This window comes from Mytilus galloprovincialis, chromosome 14 (genome assembly GCF_965363235.1).
Source record: "Mytilus galloprovincialis chromosome 14, xbMytGall1.hap1.1, whole genome shotgun sequence".
NCBI classification, from domain to species: domain Eukaryota; kingdom Metazoa; phylum Mollusca; class Bivalvia; order Mytilida; family Mytilidae; genus Mytilus; species Mytilus galloprovincialis.
The window spans coordinates 58451396-58471863 of NC_134851.1; the positions used below are offsets into that span (position 1 = coordinate 58451396).

At 31.4% G+C, this 20468-nt stretch overlaps 1 protein-coding gene across 1 annotated transcript; it reads left to right on the forward strand.

The window, feature by feature from the left end:
- Positions 1 to 8882: 8882 nt before the first annotated feature.
- On the forward strand, positions 8883 to 17440 carry LOC143059084 (uncharacterized). Its single transcript, XM_076232574.1, has 2 exons — positions 8883 to 8975; positions 15311 to 17440. The coding sequence occupies exon 2, from the start codon at positions 15315 to 15317 to the stop codon at positions 17427 to 17429; it is 2115 nt and encodes a 704-aa protein (XP_076088689.1). The 5' UTR covers positions 8883 to 8975; positions 15311 to 15314; the 3' UTR covers positions 17430 to 17440.
- The last annotated feature ends 3028 nt before the right edge of the window (positions 17441 to 20468 follow it).

Consider the following 20468-nt stretch of genomic DNA (forward strand, 5'->3'; position numbering starts at 1 on the left):
CTGACAGGTGTCATCTGACGTTGACCTCATTTGCATGGTTCAGTGGTCAAAGTTAAGTTTTTGAGTTTTGGTCTATTTTTCCAATACTTTTTGCATTTAAAAGGTCAACTATATTTGGTGTATTGAAATATTTTACTAACTATATGTCTGTTACGCAGGTTTTATTTTACCTTGATATCATTTTCACGGTCCATTGCTAAGTGTTTGTGTTTAAGACTTTTTTTTAAAATTTATAAGCAATAAGTCAACTATATTTGTTGTATTGAAGAATTGTTAGCTGTATATGTCTGCCTGGCATGATTCATCTGACCTTAACCTCATTTTCCATGGTTCATTGATCAATGTTTTGTGTTCATGGTTAATGTTGAGTTAATGTGACAGTTGTGATAAAGCTTTATATTTAGATCTTTCAACATAATATCAATGATTAGTAAAGAAGGCGAGACATTTCAGCGTGTGCACTCTTGTTTATTTGAAAGTTGACTGTTTCTGCTTCTTAAATATGTGTTGTGCTTGACAATAAAATGCACATATCTCATATACTGGTCCGAGAACACAGTTATTTTGATTTCGTAGTGTATTTTTTTTTACATTGTTTTAGACAATAAATGGAAATTTAAAAAATCCCACCTGCGCTTTCTCCATAATAATTTATGCAGTGTGTTGAACTTCTTTTAGGACAAATTATATCAAAACTATAGAAAACTTCATAAGCTCTTACTAAAATTATGGACAATTTTATATGAAGGGGGTCTTGAAATCTTTTCAAAGCTTCTGAAATACTAATTTTTGACCTTTTTAAACTGGACCAAATCACTACCTGACTACTTTACATTATAATTCCTGAATCATTTTTTTTTACAGTGTAATTTTATCCCTCTTCTTGCTACTTGAGGCATAAAAATAAAAATAAATTTGGAAGGGGTATAAAAAAAATTGACAAGTACACACTGTCCACACTTAGGACTGTTTTGGTTGACCACAAACATCAAGGGAGGATAACTGTGTACTCGGACCTAATAGGATTGAAATTTTTTTGTCACGAGTTAAGCGATGATTTGTAACATTGTCATAAATATAGAGCTTGGCTAGCCATGAAACCATGTTCAATTCACCATTTTATGATACAATTTCCTGTACCAAGTCAGGAATATAGCTGTTATCAAATAGTTCGTTTCTATGTGTGTTGTATTGGCTTTTTTTTCTTGTTCTTCAGTGTTTCTGATGTTTCTTTGTTTTCCTCTTTTACTTAATGTGTTTCACTCGGTTTTAGTTTGCAGCCTTAACTTGTTTCCTCTCATTCGATTTATGAATTTTGAACACCGGAATACTACTGTTGTCATTATTTATAACAATTACAAGAATAGGAATAATAATTGTGTTAGTAATGGTTTTATTAAATGTATTTATATCTAAATATTTCGGTTTTTGCCTATATCAAACTGTGTATAACAAATAGTATCTGTGCATAGATTTGATTTACACTAAAATGGAAATGAATGAAATAGGTAAATAACGAATGAAAAACAAAATAGAATTAAATACAAACGAAAAGACATAAAGCAATGCCCTATTTATTGGAAGTACAAATACCGAGGCATGTTTAATAGCATTCGAATGCACGCTGAGCAAAAACGTCATATTCGGGAAAAGGCCACTTTCATTACTTTAAAGACTGGACGGCGTAGACGGTAAACCACAATACAAGACGTGATAAAAGTGACGATGTTCATAAAATTTAGACAGTGTAATATCTAATTTTTCCTCCTAATAATTTTGCTGGAGCAGTTTAAAACCAATCACAACGTTTTGTGGATTTTTTTTTACACCCCATCATATATGAATTATTACGTATTAAAAGAACAACTTGATGATGACAAACCTATGAATTAGTTATGATATTATTTTTTAGCGATAATTATAACTAAATTCAGTCATCTGTATAAAGTATGTCTTTATGCTTTAAAGTGTATATAGTTAATAAAATTATACCCTTTGGGTAGTGTTATAAAAATGGAAGAATATACAAGAAACTGAACTTTGAAAAAATTTCCAAGAATGCATTAGTTTCTGAATAGGCGAATTAGGAACTTGAAATCGTGACGTTTGTCATATACTTTAGTGTGATATCGTCCTTCTGTTTAGATATTTAGGAAAGCTTCAATATGTGATCAAGCAGTACTTTAATGATAAGAAGTATCCTTAATCCATTAACTCTGTCAAGGATTAGTAAATAAGAAAATCCCATGAAACTTTCTTTACGGTTACAGATATTCTTTGTATGCTAACTAACACTGCTAAGTTATGAACCATATTGAACCTGCTAGAAATGTTTCGTATTATTTTCAAATACTAGTATATAAATCAAGGTTTTATTTTCAAATTTCTACAATTTTTTTATTTCAGTACGTGTGCAATCTGTTATTTGTAATTAGGTCTTTCCACTTTTCTGTGGAAAGACCTATTCTTTTTCTTCTGATTATTTTTTTTTTCTTCCGCCTAATTTTGTTCTTGCGATAAACATTTGTTTCGCAATATGTCGCTTAGATATTTTGTATATGATATCGAACAGTTTATGCGCTTTTGAAATTTACCCTGCGTAAACGAATACTTTTCTTTGTAGGAGTTATCTCCCCAAACACTGTTTTCCTTGTTATCGCATCTCCTTCGCAACCGTTAAAGATTATGACAAATTTATTTTACAAAATTGCTCGTTATATCCTTCGCATGATTTGTCCTATTTTGACGAAAGCAATATGACCGCTCCATATGAGAGTTATTTCCCCTTATGCATCTGATATAAGTGATATGAATTTCTATCTTATAAACCATAAGTGATAGAGACCTAGGATCTTTTGATTTGAGGTCCTTGGTCCCAAAAAATGAAAATTAGGTCAAGGTCAAAGGTCAAGGTCATATTCTAATATTTGAATTTGGCTTATTTTCACTTATATCCAAAGACTGTATAAGATATCAACAAATTATTTTTACTAAATTGTTAGTTGCGACATGTCGTAAGATGTAAATTTAGATTGCAAGCGTACGTTGAATGTAAAAGGGAGTTTTCTCCCCTCTTGTATTTAAAAATACGCGTTTGGTGATATAACTCATTAACTAAATAGAATTAAGGCCTATGGTCTTTTGATTTGAGATCCTTGGTTTATGACCTTGGAATTGATCTCAAGGTCATAGCTTAATTTGACGTTCTAGATTTTGACCTTTGCTTTTATTCTATATGTATACATGATAAAGATATACAACTTTTAGAAAAAGGTATCAAACCATTTAACCTTGAAAAAAACAACCGGAAGTGACTTTTTGTTAACCGGAAGTAGCTATTTTTTGTACTTTATTAATATAAAAGTATATAGAACCAGATATTTTTGGAATCAGTGTCAAGTAAATATTCAAATATAATCGGAAGTAACATTTTTCAAACCGGAAGTAACAAATTATCTCCCTTATTTAAAAAAAAATGTATGGAAACAATATATTTTTGGAATCAGCTTACTAGAAGCTATCATTTGACGATTGAAATGACATTTTAAACTTAGTTTCACAACTTTTCATATCAAAATACATTGTTTTGATGGAAAGACCTTCAATTGTTCTCTGAACAATTGGTTTTTAATTTTAATATATTTTTTCTTTTATCATGTGCGTTTTCAAAAATAATAGATCTAACGTAAAATTCAACGTCATTATAAAAACATTCATAGCAGACGTGCATTGCGGTTACAAAATAATGCCACACTTTCGCTGGTAATGAATGATGTCATTTATTCAAACAACAATGTTTTTTTCCGATTCGTCCACAATTCTTAACAGTTAGTTTCAATAAGGTAATGAAACTAATAAAACATCTTACGATTAAAATACGCAATATTACCTTGGAAGTTTTCCATAGCCACTTGATTATTTTATTGCGTATTCAGTCAAATTCACATAATGACGCAATTTGTATTTTATATCCTTATTAATCAATAAAATTGAAAGTGAAATTGTAAAACTTCTTAATAATCATTTAACGGATCAGCACACACTTACAAGGTCATCTTTGAATTTTTCGAAAAACGAAGGATTTTCTTACGCCCAGGAGTAGATTACCTTAGCCGTATTTGGCACAACTTTTTGGAATTTTTGGGTCCTCAATGCTCTTCAACTTTGTATTTGTTTGGCTTTTTAACTGTTTTGATCTGAGCGTCACTGGTGAGTCTTATGTAGACGAAACGCGCGTCTGGCGTATCAAATTATAATCCTGGTACCTTTGATAACTATCATCACATGATTCACGAGGAAATGTTAATTAAATATTTTGTATACTTACGCTAGAATACTTCCTGTTGAATTCAGCTGTCAAATATAGTAAACAAATGATATTTCGTTAAAAGAGGGACGAAAGACACCAAAGGGACAGTCAAACTCGTAAATCTAAAACAACTGACAACGCCATGGCTAAAAATGAAAAAGACAAACAGAAAAACAATAGTACACATGACACAACATAGAAAACTAAAGAATAAACAACACGAACCCCACCAAAAACTAGGGGTGATCTCAGGTGCTCCGGAAGGGTAAGCAGATCCTGCTCCACATGCGGCACCCGTCGTGTTGCTTATGTGATTACAAATCCGGTAAATAGTCTAATTCGGTAGGTCAAATTCATGAAAGGGAAGGGGATTGTAGTTACGACGTAAGGAACATATCCGATATCATTTGTGAAACGGTTATTCCATAACGGTCAACCAACTCGTGATGGCGTCCGTAAAATTTACGAAGGGATGATTTCAACTTTACCATTTGGAACTCTTGGTTTAATAGCTTCCTTGTGAGCAGTAACCCTCTATCAAGAAAATCATGATAGGAAATGCAAGCACGGGAATATCGTATCAATTGGGAGATATATACCCCGTATGCAGGTGCTGCTGGAATGTTGCTACTTAGAAATGGAAAGTTCACAATTGGAAAGCTGAAATCATCTCTTTTGTCGTAAAGTTTTGTCTTCAACCGACCCTCATTGTCAATTTCTAGATGTAAGTCAAGATATGAAGCCGACTTAACTGTATCTGTAGTATCCTTTATCGTTAAATGTCGATTTCATCATGTTCATGCTGAGTTATTTTTATTACACTTTTTAGATCGTGTAGGAATAGAAAACAAGTTGTGTAATTGTGTTATGTGTTAAATTTGTTTGACCAATTCTATGCAATTAAGTAATAGAATATTAACTAATCAGAAAATAACGAAGCATGAGTGTAAAAATCCACAAAATGTTTACAAGTTGTGTTGTCACACTGAGTAGTTAGTCAGATATAAAAAAAAACACAATTGAAGCAGATATGGGGTATACCTTACTAGAACGTCAACACAACTACACTAAAAAAAGATAACAATACAAATACAGGCTAGAGGTCAATAGTTGCCAACTGTCAACTATCAAATCAAGCTCTGAATTCTCTTATGATAACTATTTCTATAGAGTTTATTTTGGTAACAAACTAACCAGAATCTGGTAAAATACTGATCTGACTACGGACTTTCTGTTCTGTATTTCCTTCGTAGTTCAGTAATTCTGTGAGTTGACTTTTTGCACCAAATAATAATCAATATGTAAACGAGTTTGTTGAAAATTTTACTTCACCTTTTCTTTAAATTTCAGATTGAAGATATTAATGCGAAATGAAGAACCGAAGGAACGTACAATTATCGTTACTTTATTTTTTTTTTGTAGGATCTTAAAGGTTTTCAAATATAAAAAAGTAATCGATACTTTGATAAATGTTTTGATGACTGTTTGAATTAAGAAAATGCCAGATGAATTAATAGAATCAATATGATGAGAATCACACAGGAAGTAACCTTGATTTGATGTTTCGCCTTGAAGAATTTGTGGTTGATAAATCGCATTGGGATATCAAAGAAGAGTACATAGTTCTAGATATCCATAAGCGTCGCAAGAAATTGCCTTGATAAAGGTCCAAGAAAGTAAATCGGAATTAAGGGATATTTATATAAACTTTGGATGTAGCTTGTAAAATGATTGTATCAAGGTGCATGACTTCCTTAAGGCTATAATGACATGACATAAAAATTGTAGATCACTGTGCGACTTCAACAATGAGAAAAGTCATTCCGTCAAGTCAGTTATAAAAGACCCTGAAATAAAACATGTTAAACAGTTTAAACAAAAAAAACGAACGGCCTAACTTATGTTCAAATTAATGAACGGTAAACAAATATATAACACAGCAACAAACCACAGCTACATAATTACAGTCTCCTGACTTTGGTTAGGCATATAAAGAATGTGACGGGGTAAAATATGTATGGTGGCACCTAACCCTCTCCCTAACCTTGGACAGTGGTGTAACAGCACAACACAACAATAATCTATCAAAATCAGTTTAAAAATGCTTAACTCACCAGACGGATGTTGCGACAAATACAACTTAAAAAAAACACAGAGTAGACGGAGGAGGGTGTTTGAACATCCCGAAAAACAAAAAAATTAAATATAGAGCACACAAAATTGCGCGCCCTACAAAATTAACCCACCAAACAAGTCCTCCAAAAAAGAGATAATACACAGTAAAGTAACTTATTTGATACCACAAATTCGTATAACTGTATTATCTTTGATTCTCCAAACAAGTTTGGAATACTGAATACGTATATTCCAGCGAGACAACATATCAGTCTAACGATTAACTTGTCGAAATATATCTAATAATTAACACGAATTTTCAACTGCGCAGGTACTTATGATAATACCGAATTTTGATATATTGAATGAAACAAACTTAGCATATAATAAGCCGTTAAATCTAATTAAAAACTGTACCATAATTGTTTATTACACCTCTAGACAAATTGAACAAAAGCGAGCTCCACACATATGCACATTTGAGATTGTCGGTATGACCTTGCAACTCATAACTGTAAACTGTGTAGACAAATATATGAAGTCAATGCTATCTTACATTCTTATATTTTTACAAACAAACCAAAACAGAAGGACTGAAACGTGCAATACAATTGGTACAGGAAGCTGTTGACAAATCTCCGAGGTTATATTGTTTTTCCGTTGCCAATATCTTTTCATTTTTGGAAAATACACAATCAATAATTGATGTTGATGGAATTTAAACATTCAAAAGAATGTTTTCCGCTTGATAACCTTTTGATGTTACAGGGACATTATCATGTATTCAGACAGACTTTGAAAACAAGTGCAAGTGTTTTAATGAATAGAAAGTGAAGACACATAATTACACATAGTTAAGTGACCAAATTCTACAATTGGCTTCCCACAGACAATTTCTCAACATATTGAAAGAGGCGCATTTGCTGTTAAATTCATGTTGACCGATTTGATTCCAATTATCATCTTTGCTTTATAACATACCTAACGTATATACAAATTATAAAGTGTGTACAATGAATAATTAATATGACATGGCCTCGATCATATATCAAACAGTATCCTTTAAATAAGAAACATCATGTACGGGCAATAATTCCATGTACAATTGGATGTTCGTAATTTAGGCACATATCTCACGTTAAACTCAAAAGAATTTTAAGGCAACAGTTTTATACCGCTGTTCGAAATTCATAAATCGATTGAGAAAAAAAAATCCAGGTTACAAACTAAAACTGAGGGAAACACATCAAATATAAAAGGAGATCTAGAACTACGACACAACAGAAACACAAAATCAACATGTAACACACACAGAAACAACCTTTAAATATAACAATGACACTTATCCTGACATGGAAGAGGACATTAAAAGAAAAAAAATGGTGGGTTGAAATGTTATTGCATGCCAAAATACGTGTTCAAATATTATAGGTATTGCAATATCCAATTCAGAAAGTGCATTTAGTTTGCTTTTTAGTAATTTTCAGCCTAAAAGGCATAAACGGGTATAATCTTAACAATTAAAAACTCGCTCAGGTTCATTCAGATTTATTATATTCATAGTGTATAATTCTGCACAAATATAAAATACGTATTCTTTTCGTGTTTGGGAATATAAAGATATCATTTGGTTGAAACGCACTTGAAATTAAGTCTTTCTAATTATAGGATACTTGTATCAAGAGATTTCTTGAATTACCAGATACGCCGAAACGAAGGATGATAATGTCTATTTCATGATGAAAATAACCTTAAAATATAATGGTTAGGTCAGCAGTTTTTTTCAGGCCATTTGTTGTAACTTTTCTATACTGTCTGATTATCACACAGACTGACAAAGTATACTCGATTCCTTTAAAGGTCAATATTAGATAGAAATTGACTTTTTATTGGGCTAGGTACATGTAGTAATTGATGACAATGTAAGGTTAATGAAGCTCTTCAACATGCAGTTGAGATCGGTATGCGTAATATTTTTTTCTAACATTACTTTTATATTGTTTTTATATAGCTGTTAAAATAGTTATGGCACATTTAAAAAAAAGATTATACATATTTTCCTTCTTAAACTACATCCAAACTGTAAGGAAAAGTAACATGATGCAAACTTTCAATCGAATAACTATCATTTTGTTTCTATTCGTCAATAAGGACAACAATATATGTTATAGGTTCAGTATAATATGTTTTGTCTAAATGATGTGCTTCGAATTGTGATAAACAACTGTTAGTGTCTTTAGTGGTCGTGACGAATGAAATTATCTTTACAATTTCATTTTTGTTTATGCATCATAAGTTTTGTGTAGTGATGAAACACTTATCGTGTTAATATGTGTAAAGAATTATATACACATTTAAAATATTCAGATGGGTAAGTTACACAAACATACTAGGTCAAATTGTGTCGTATCATCGTTTAAAGATAGGTAGGTTTCATCAACTTACTGAAATTGATAGAGTGAAACGACGGACCTCTATTCGACGTATTGAACGAATCAGTAGCTGTCTAAAAGGGAAAACATGTCTACAAATAACACCAGTCAATACAATGGTGAGTATATTATTATCGTATTTATCTGCACGACCTTCCGTCATTTAGAGATTATAAAAACGTACTGGTATAAGTTAATGTCGAGCCTTTAATGCAGTTGTGTCACCACACCTGATCTAGTGGCTGCAAATGAATTGTGATAATCATGGAGGTACTTTCCCAATACTTGTTTGATGTGTTTTGTCATTTGATTATGCAATGTGATTCGGGACTATCCGATTGAATTTTCCTCAGAGTTCAGTGTTTTTGTGATTTTAATTTTTACTGGTTTGTAGTGTATTAATACACAATTTGAAACACTCGATATCAAATACATTTATTTTCACAATGTCGTTTTATTTAACCTGTAAGAACAACGAACATATAACTGTTGAGAAACAACTAAGAAACACAATGAACTCTTGATTATAATAATGAAACATACGACAGATTTTATCAATAATTCTAATACTTTTCAAAGTATTTATTCAGGTTAAAGTTGGATTTAATTTGTGAACTATGTTGGATATATAACGAATTTTAAATGTTAACTAAAAATATTCATTAATTTTAAAAGTAAAATCTAAAACTATTATAAGGATCAAAAGTCGGTATTCATGGCTGGCTATACAAGTTACGAACGAAGAATTATTTTAATTTATATTATAATGATCTTCGGTTGATTGTCGTCAAACTTTTTTTAAGATTACCCCTAATAAAAAATTTCGCCGTTGAAAATGACTTTAAGGACGACATGGTTTTTTTTCAATGTTATGAAATAAACAAATTTACTAGAGTATGTTACATCATGGGATTGAGAGTATCATTTGTTTTTAACGCGATCAACTATTATTCAGAAAAATCATATCTGTAATGTTTGGTGATACACTAAAACGTGACTTAACACTTTACAAAATTTTATTATAAAATCATATGTGTTTGAATACTTTATTCTTGTGCAATGTAGGAGTTGTAATAATTGTTTGTTATTTTCTTTATGAAAAAAACAGGACAATAATAAAACACGTTAATTTATAAAATGTCAATGGAAATTGTATAAGTTGAAAAAAAATCGAGAATTACTGTACGCGTACAATAATAAAATAGCTAAAATAGCTTTGTCACGATATGGGTACATGATGATTCATTACATTTTATTGTATCGCCAAAAAACAGGTAGATGTGAAATTTAAATCTGTTTTAATTCACGATTTTAGATCAGCGTGACTGATTTACGCGTTAAAATTTTACCAAAAAAATTATATCAGTGGTTTTTAAAGGGTCGTATTATACACTGTAAATATAAGTAATACTAGTCATTGGTAGGAATATCATATTCTATTAGTAAAGAACGAAAACACATTTTGAATTATTTGATAATGCTCAATCGCTTTAATTTATAGTGAATTGATTTTATTGAATATTGATAAAAATCTTCGTTTTTTATGTCTTAAGATTGTTGACAATAAAAAATATAAGTTTCATATGTTTCACCTGTATAACATATACGTACAACATAAAACAACACTGTAGATAATAGAGGTAAACACAACTAATATTTCTAAAAAAACTTGCATTCATACTCATCCTGTTTCTATGTCTTGTATATGCTGTATAACAATGTACAATACAAGGAAAACAGTAGTATTTTTAACCATAGGCGCCAACTCTTAAACTTTCTTTATTTGATCTTGCTTAATGCAAAATTTACAGAATGTAGGATAGGAAAGTAATACTTTTTTTTCCCTGTTAAATTGTGGCATTATGATTTGTCTTATGACCATTTAATGCGTTAATAGCGCCCAATACAAACAAATCATATCTCCACCTGTTTTAAAAGTATCTGTTTAATAAAACCACTGTATTTATACATGAGTAAAGATAAATTGTGTATTGAATAGGGCATACATAAAAGCAAATCAATGCCTTGTATATTTTTAGCAATGCCAGAGATCGCAAGGCAGTAGAAAAAAAATTAACAAAAAATACTTGTCCCAACATACTGTCTCGTGTGACTGGGAATTAACAAAAGATATATACCATTTGTTGGGAATTTGACCCATTTATTTGATGAATTCAATATAAGAGCTCAAATTAATTTAAATCTGTAGAGAAAGCCAGTTTCTAATAGTTTTCAAATAAAAATCACCATAGGTAAACAACACTTATGACTGAACAACATATATGAAAGTATTTGAATGTCCATGGATTGTGTAACCTTCCCACTTACACTAAACATCATGGCACTATTCTCAATACATCATTACAGCATACACTCTTTGCTATTTCACCATACACATTACACCATTGCATCATACCCCTTACACATTATAGCTACACCATTCAAAATTACCCATAATTAATTTCAAAAAAAGCGTACGACTACAAATTTATGTATTTGTTTAAAAAAGAAAGAGTTTTGATCACAGTATTGTAAATCAATGGCAAACCGAAACGGTATTTCCTGAATTAAATACGATTTACTTTGATCTTTTTATTGTTTGTAAAGAAATAAGAAGATCTGGTATGAGTGCAAATTAGTCAACTCTCCATCAAAGTCACAATGCGTAAAAAGTAAACAAGTATAGAACAAAGTGCAGCCATCAACACGGAGCCTTGTCTCACAAAAAAAAGTAATCTAAGAAGGCACCCAAGATGACTAGGATAAACTTAAACAGGAAAGCAAACGGTCTTATATATATATGAAACGTGAAACGAAAAAAAAATCACTTCAGAATCACATCATGCAACGACAACAAAATAAGACAAACTAACAATAACAAGTAAACACACACTGAACGAATAAACGGAGTAGTGCTCACAATACTAGAATAGCAGTAAAAATATATCGTCATACTAAATACTAGTACTAAATCTACGCTCACTTACAACTATAAGTTGATGAATAATCGTAGATACATAAATAAAACACCCACACTGTAATTACAGTTGCAAGCAGTTGAGGGTTTATACACATACATAAAAAAACGTATTCACTGGCAGACATACGAACTTGCATTGCTACATACATAACAGTCATACAAAGACGAGATACAACACAACATAATTAAGTTCAATGCATTTCAAATCATATGCAGGTCAAATAAACATGTTAGCGTGAAAGAAAATAAAAATGAGTAATTCCCATTGCGACGTGTTTTTATATTTGGTTGCAATATCAACCATTTCTATGTCATGTACATGTATGATTATGTTGATTGTTTTGTACACATTTTTGGGATGATAGTGCTTCATTAGAAAATGTAAGAGTATTTTCGTTTGATTAGACATTGGGTTATAATTCAATTTTAAAAACAAAAACATATGTTGACATTGTTGTGTCGGAAACACAACCTGATTACCCAGTGACATTAGCGTTATATTATGGTCTTGATGTTTAAACTGAGTTATGGTGAGTTTCATGTATAAGCTCATTGGACCTGAAATTCACAGAATTATAAGTTTACAAGAAATTAATGTGAGTGAAGTTGGATTAATGTGTACAAATACAAAATAATCACGATAAATCAACGAGTAGACCTTTTTAACTCTACGTATTACATCAAATAATGATAACCATACGTTATTTCACCAGTGTATTTAATTCCCGCGCATTCATTCATTTGGATATACTGCTTGTTGCAATTGGTTAGTTTCTTTTCTAGTTTACATTGAGATTACAATTCTGGTTGCATAAGAAAATCCCTGTACTAATTTAGGATCATGACAGTCGTCTAGTATTTATACCAATTGTATTACGTTTTGTGGCATTTAGTTTGTGACCTGTAGATAAAAAAAATATAAGCTAAACTAACCAAAAAATGTATTCTAGTAGTAAAGACATATACATTTAAATTTGGGGTTCAATATTTAGTCAAAAAATGTGTAAAAAAATATCTCATATGAAATAATGCATACTACATGTTTAACATGTTTAGACAACTTTACAAATCCTGGTCATATGTCTTGAATAATGAATGAATTAATTAATTTAGAAACTAAAACATATATTCTGATTAAGACAATCAAGGTATTTTTAATATCCAATTTATATAGGTGTACACCGTTTGTGTAGGCTCTTCCATGAACCCCCTTTTGTGTTTGTTAACAATCAAACGGCTTGCATTGTTATTTTTTAGAGAGAGTTTTGAACAGTCAGCATGAACGGTTGCCAAAAGTAGGTCAAAAATGTCAATTTCGAACTGCAACACATTACAGTCATCATAAATGAATTAGAAACAGCATGTGCATCATTAAAGAGTTAGGAAGGTTTTTTTTTAATTTAATGTATTAAATGCATGACATTTTGATCAAATTCATTATTCTGCGGTAGTCAAAATACGCATGTGCAAACAAATTTTATTAGATTTCGAGCATGGGTTTATTCACAAAGGGAAAGAAGCACGTCATATTATAATTACTGTTTGATATTGCTATTGATATGTTTGTTAACTGTTAGTCTCGCGTTTGCGAGTTTTGTATTTATAACATTGATAAACGTTCTTTTACGGAATATCATAGTAAATTGTAATAGTTTTAATAGTCTTTCAGTGATATGGATGTTTTATTCGTTGGTTTAATTCTGTCTTTATAACCCCGCCAATTTGACACATTTCTGTCAGACGCATAGCAACGGAAAAATGTCAACATCTTTGAAATTGGTATGTTGTGTCATGTTTTTAGCGAAGGGGAAGTGGCAATAAACTATCCACGGACAAATAAAGTGAATGTAAGCAATTATATGGAACCGTATAACTTTTAATAATTAATAAGATCCATAGAGTTAAGAACATTTACGGCTTAACTTATAAAAAAAAAACAAATCACGAAAAATAAATATGCCAGACATGAACCAAATCACATCTACTTAACTACAGGCGCTTGCGTCGAAACAGACACATACATAATGTGGCGGGGTTACATGAAGAACTGGATTTTCCAACACTGTATCGGACACCTTAACTACATAAGTGTCCTTACAAACAACGTTATATTGATGGGTCTTCAAAGTGCTTCACGAAACCTCTTTCTAAAGTATTTACATCTATTATCATTAATCAAAGGCGGGTTCCAATGTTATTGTGAAACTGCCTATTCTAGAAGTGGCGTGAATCAGATGTGGATACTAAACAGTTCCAAAGATCTTTCAAAGTACATACCATCTAAGACTCTCTCACATTGGAATAGTATTATATTTTTTTTACTTTTACACTTTTACCATGTATTCCCGATTCCAAACTAAAAGACAAATTGAAAAGGTTGATATTACTTTGTTTCTTTAAAAAGAATTGCCAACGCAATTACAAGTATCTTGTCTTTGGGAGGGGAAATTCCTACTTTGTAAAGAATCACCCCGATTCAAACAAAAAATTCTCTGAAGCTGACATAATCAAGATGCTTAAATTCTTGATTATCAACCTATTTGTTATGTTTGAACAGACTGTTGGAATTCCAATGGAAACCAATTGCGCCCCTCGACTTGTTTCTTTATTATTATGAGCTTCTTAGGAGGGAATGATAAAATGTTAGCATTATCCTTTAACTTTACTTTACGTTTATCTATAAAGATGATGTCCTCATACTAAACAAAATGTGGTGACTATGTTGAACAGATCTGTCCCATCAAACTAGATATAAAGGATACTACAGATACAGTTAAGTCAGCCTCATATCTTGACTTACATCTAAAAATTGACTATGAAAACAACACTGTACGACAAAAGAGATGATTTTAGCTTCTCAATTGTGCACTTTCCATTTCTATGTAGCAACATTCCAGTACCTGCATACTGAGTATATATCTCCATCCCAATTGCTACGATATTCCCGGGCTTGTATTTCCAAATTGTAGTTCCAAATTGTGAAATTGAAATCTATCCTGCGTACAGTTAAAAGCAGCCATCACGAGTTAGTTGACCATTATGGAATAACCGTTTCACAGATGATATCGGATGTGGACGAAACGCGCGTTTGGCGTACTTAATTATAATCCTGGTACCTTTGATAAATATGTTCCGTATGTCGTTACTACAATACCCTCCTTTTTTACAAAGGTGACCTATCGAATTCGACTATTTACCGGATTTGTAATAACATAAGCAAACAGACGGGTTTCATGTGAAGCAGGATCTCCTTACCCTTCCAGAGCAGCTGAGAGCACCCCTAGTTTTTGATTGAGTTCGTGTTGCTCAGCCTTTTGTTTTCTATTTTTGTGTCTTCTATTCTATTATGTGTCTGTTTGTCTGTTTATTTTAACCCATGACGTTGTCAGTTTTGTTTACAAACTATGAGTATCTTCTGTCTCTCTTTTACACATGTATGTTTAATGCATCAAAAGTTTGTATTTTTATTTTTAGATTGATGACTACAGATTATAGATATTTAAAAATAGAAATGGATAATAAGAATGATCTACAATCATTGTCTTACAAATTGTATCATCACCTTTCGAACTATGTTGTTGGATCTGAAAAGGTTGTGAAATATAGAAGATATGTCTATAAATGCTTTGATGACTTCTTTAGACTGGGCATTGACAACACTAAAATAATTAGCAGTGGGAGTAGGGCAGAGGGCATTGCCCTAAATAACAGTGACATTGATTTGATGTATTATTTGGATTGCTTCGTGGTTGACGAAAGTTTTGCGAACGAAGAGGAAAACAGCTTACTTCTTGACACAGATAATGCTTTGCCTGGGTTTGCCTTGTTAAAATTTCCTCGAAAGAGTGATACAATTGAGCCTGAGGATACTTGTGTAATAAATACAAGTACTGGATTATTCCTGTCAAACGAATTTGCAAAACAACAATTATTCCAATTGGTTACAAACGCGACAATGATCAAGTTGTTGTCGAAATTTTGTTCGAACGATGTTATAAACATTCACGGTCCAGCCGTTTCTTATTCAGATGGATGTATTGATATAGACATGGTTGCGTGCCTGTCATGCCGTAAATGGCCTTCTGTTGCAAACAATTGGTTACAGCGGATAAGGTCTTCTAAATGGCCTTCATTTGATTTGTTAACAGAAATTCGGAATGAAGAAGTGTTATTAGTACCTGTTGGGAGTAAGACTGATTCTGATGAAGGTAGCATTTTAGAATGGAGATTGTCATTTTCTTTAGTTGAAAAGGTGTTAGTCCATTCATTCAGTCATTGTCAACTGATGTGTTACGCATTGTTAAAAATTTTACTTAAAGAAGTAATTGACGAACACATTGTTGTTAACAAAGTATTGTGTTCATATTACATGAAAACGGTACTTTTCTGGGTCTTAGACGAAATCGATCGATCATATTGGACTCATGCAAACTTGTTAAAATGTTTATCAATATGCCTTAATCGACTACAATATTTTATATTTTGTAATTATATTCCAAATTATTTCATACCAGAACATAATATGTTTAGTGGAAAAGTTTCAGAAGAAATTCGAAAACATCTTGAAATATTTATGTCAAATCTTCTCAAAAGAAATATATGGGAAGTACTATTGACATCAAAGTCTCTTTCTGGGTTACAAAACAACATGTATGATATTTCAAAACCAATTCAAGTCATTTCTGATTTTGATAAAACTATGCTTACAACGTATTTTCTTAATAATTTTCCAACACTATTTTTGACACATACAAAAAGATCATTGTATTTCTTTGTGAACAGAATTCAAAATGGGCTCTGTCCAAAATCTTTGAAAAATATTTATGCAATTGCTTTACTAGAATTCAGTAAAAATATAGCTCTGTCTATTAGAATGCCTTCAATTGATTCTGTTTCTACATACAGCAGTAATAAGCATTATTACTCAGCATACAAAAAAAGTGTATGTCATCTACTGCTGAATGTCAATAGCGATGCTATGTCTGGTTGGTTACTTCTCGGAGCATTTTTCTACTCATCTCAGGAATATAGGAAGATGAATTCCTTATTAAATCTCTCTGGGGAGATTTTATCTCGCGATTTAAATGTGTTGTATTCAAGGTGGAACTTACCCTCATTCCAGCAAATACATAGTAATAAACTATTGGATCGGGGTGGACCATTCCTTAAAAGGTTAAGACATTCTTTCAACAGATCAGTATATGTGTGTAGCAGTGTATACCGTAACGATAGCTTTGCCTTCCATAAAGATTTGTCCTTTTCAGATATTTTTTTTTACATGGGAACTGCAAAAGTATTTAAAAGTTTCCTTTCATTTTTAAATGTTTATAAGCAAAATAATATTGAAGACACGAAGAGTGCTCTATTGTTGTTACAAGAAGTTGTTGAAAATCATCCGACATCAGATGTATGGTTAGTATTGGCTAATCACCTTTTATTGCTCAAAGCACTTACATTGAGTGGTAATATGGAAGACTATTATTTTTACAGAATGTTTGCAATTGTAAATTCTTTAGATGTTACAGGAAATTCAAAGACATTTTTTGAAAATATTAAGCAATCTATTTATTCAATGATGCAAAACCTAGCTTAACAAAACATCAACCATATTTAGAGCAAAAACAACTTATAAACCTGAATTAAGATTTTTGTAAGGAAATGCTGATATATAAAGCAATATCAAGGGTGGCGAAACATGGCAATTTTAATTGATTTTTGTTTTGTCTGATCCATATAATTGGTGTAATTTTCAATTGAAATCATTATCAATAAATAAAAAAAACACAATTTGAATTATATGAATATATATAATAGACATATAATATATTGAATATGACAGCCAAACACATTGTTTTCTTAAACGACTATCATCACATCCCGAGACAAAAGAATTTTAAACACAAACAATTTTTGATGTACAATGTAATATGACATAAGAATACCTTTGAAGATATTTTTTTCAAAATAAATTTATTCAATACTCATAACATTTTCAGATTTTCAAAACGTATCAAAATGAATGCTGATGATTAAAGGATTGAACTTCAAATACGTTTGGTATTCAGTGGTATTGTTACGATCATTATAAATCAAATCGGAAAGTCTGTTATCAAGGGCAAAATCAAATGACAAAACACATAAAACACGAATGGAAAAGAACTGCCTTATTCCTGACTAGATACAGGCATTTCCAAATATAGAGAATAAATGATTTGAACCTTGTTGTATAGTGTTAAACTTCTAACTTTGTTGACAATCTCATCAACATCCGATATATTCACAATGATGTGTGAACTAAATAAATGCAACAGTAGTATGCCGCTGTCCAAAATTCAAAATCGATAGAGAAAAAAACAAATCTGGGTAACAAACTAAAACTGAGGGACACGTATCAAATATCAGAGAACTACGACACAACATAGAAACAACACCGAGATTGAACACACACAGAAACGAACTATAATGTAACAATGACCATTTTTCTAACTTGGTACAATGCATTGTATGAAAAAGTGATGGGTTGAACCTGGTTTTGTGGCATGCCAAACCTCCCGCTTCAGTGTTAATTTTAACATTAAAATGACAACATTACACGACAGAATTACAATAATAAACAGTTAAATGGGAGAAAATAAGGACAGAGAAACAAACGAATAATAGCCATCAAAAAGGTAACAGGTTCAAAAATATTTGTATACGCCAGACACGCGCTACGTCCACACAAAACCTACTCAGATGTAAACAGTTTGAGAGCCACAAAAACTACAAAGTTGAAGATCGCCGAGGACTAAAAGTTCCAAAAAATTATGAGGCCAGGGTTATCCGCCTAGGACAAAAACATAATTATTATCAAGAATAACACATAGTTTTGCAAACAGTAAATTTTATAAAATGACTAGACAATAAGTATACCTGGTAACTGAAGTGGTGACTATAGGTATAGAATTAAAACGAATACATTACAAAATCACAGCCCTATTAGCCAAAGTCAATGCAACCCCTAAAGTGACGTTACAGTTAAATTTCTAATACGTGTTCCGAACATTTAGAAAGAATTTGCATAAAACTCAAGTTTGATTTGTTTGACTTATCTAATTTAAATAAATAACAGTGAAAATTATAATACTAATTAATATTTAATTGTAGCAGTAATTAGATAACAAATTGTATTATCTAGCTTTGTGGGTGTTTCTTCTGATCAAACTGCAAACCAAAACTGACATAATAGATAAATTAGTCTAAATATGGGTACAGCAATCATCATCGTGTTACAATTTTAAACGGAACAATTTAACAGAACACAAAAAAAAACATCTATCTACAAACACGTTCAATCATTCGCGTGTCTGACGTCGGAAAATTTAATACGTCACATATTTTTGTCGTTTAGTGTTTATACAAATAATTTTAAATTTTCTCTTGAGCAAGGTTAGCATACAGGGTTAAAAAATCCAAAAGTATGTAATAATTAATGTCAAAAATAGACGGAGATTTAAAATAGTCCAACAATTCTATAGAATTTATATTAACAAATAGTTCATTCCAATACGCGATTGACTGATTTTGACGTTTGTGGTTCAACGTATTTTCTAATTCATTATAGAAATATATCATAATGACATATTATAGAACAATAGCATACTGACGGGATCTTTTAAAGTACAGAGTCACGTTATATGTATAAAAGAAACACAAAAAGTCGCATATACAAAACACACCAGCAAAAATTGAAAGATAATACAAACACATTGACGGCATGTTTAAGTACCGAGCCACGTTGAATGGTTATCACATAAAACAATCCAACAGTAAAAGTAATATTAATAATTGAACAAACACAAATGAAAGAACAATATATCACGTCGTTAAGATGATAAAAAACATCAGTACACAGAGTCTATACATCAAGACCATCATGTATTATTTGTGGAGTTGATACAGAATATTTATCAACAAGGTCTTGGTACCTTCCGATGAACTTTTTTTTAGAAAAAAGACGATACCTTCTTTGACATACCCCTTGTACATCAACTTTTTGCTCAGACTCTGATGACGTTTCACAAAGTCTGAGTTGGAGCTGCAATCTCTTTAATACCGAATAAGTTGGAAAATATATCCCATATGCAGGTGAAGTTGGTATATTGCTATTAAGGTGGGTGAAATTTATAATTTCAAAATTAAATCGTCTCGTTTGTCATAGATTCTGGTACTGAGATTACTGTGTAAGTCAAATTGGAGATATAAGTCTAAAAATGAGACAGAGGACGCCTTGTCTGTTGTTTCTATATTTTCTAGTTCTGGGGGATATATTAATGAAACCAAATCAGAAAAGTTCGGATTGTTTATGGAAAGAACATCATCAATATATCTGAAAGTGAAATTAAATAATCTGGCTTCTTTGACACTCTTGTTTTTGACAAGTATCTGAAGATTTATATGATAAAAAGGAGAGGTCGACAAGAAGAGGCGCACAGTTTGTTCCTATAGGAATGCCGACAATTTGTTGGAAACGTCTTCCTTCAAACTCAACAAATATGTTGTCGATAAGAAAATCAAGCATACTGATCACTTGTTCTTCTGTGTAGCATGTTTTACTTTTTTGTTTGTCACTATTAACAAAATATGCCTTATG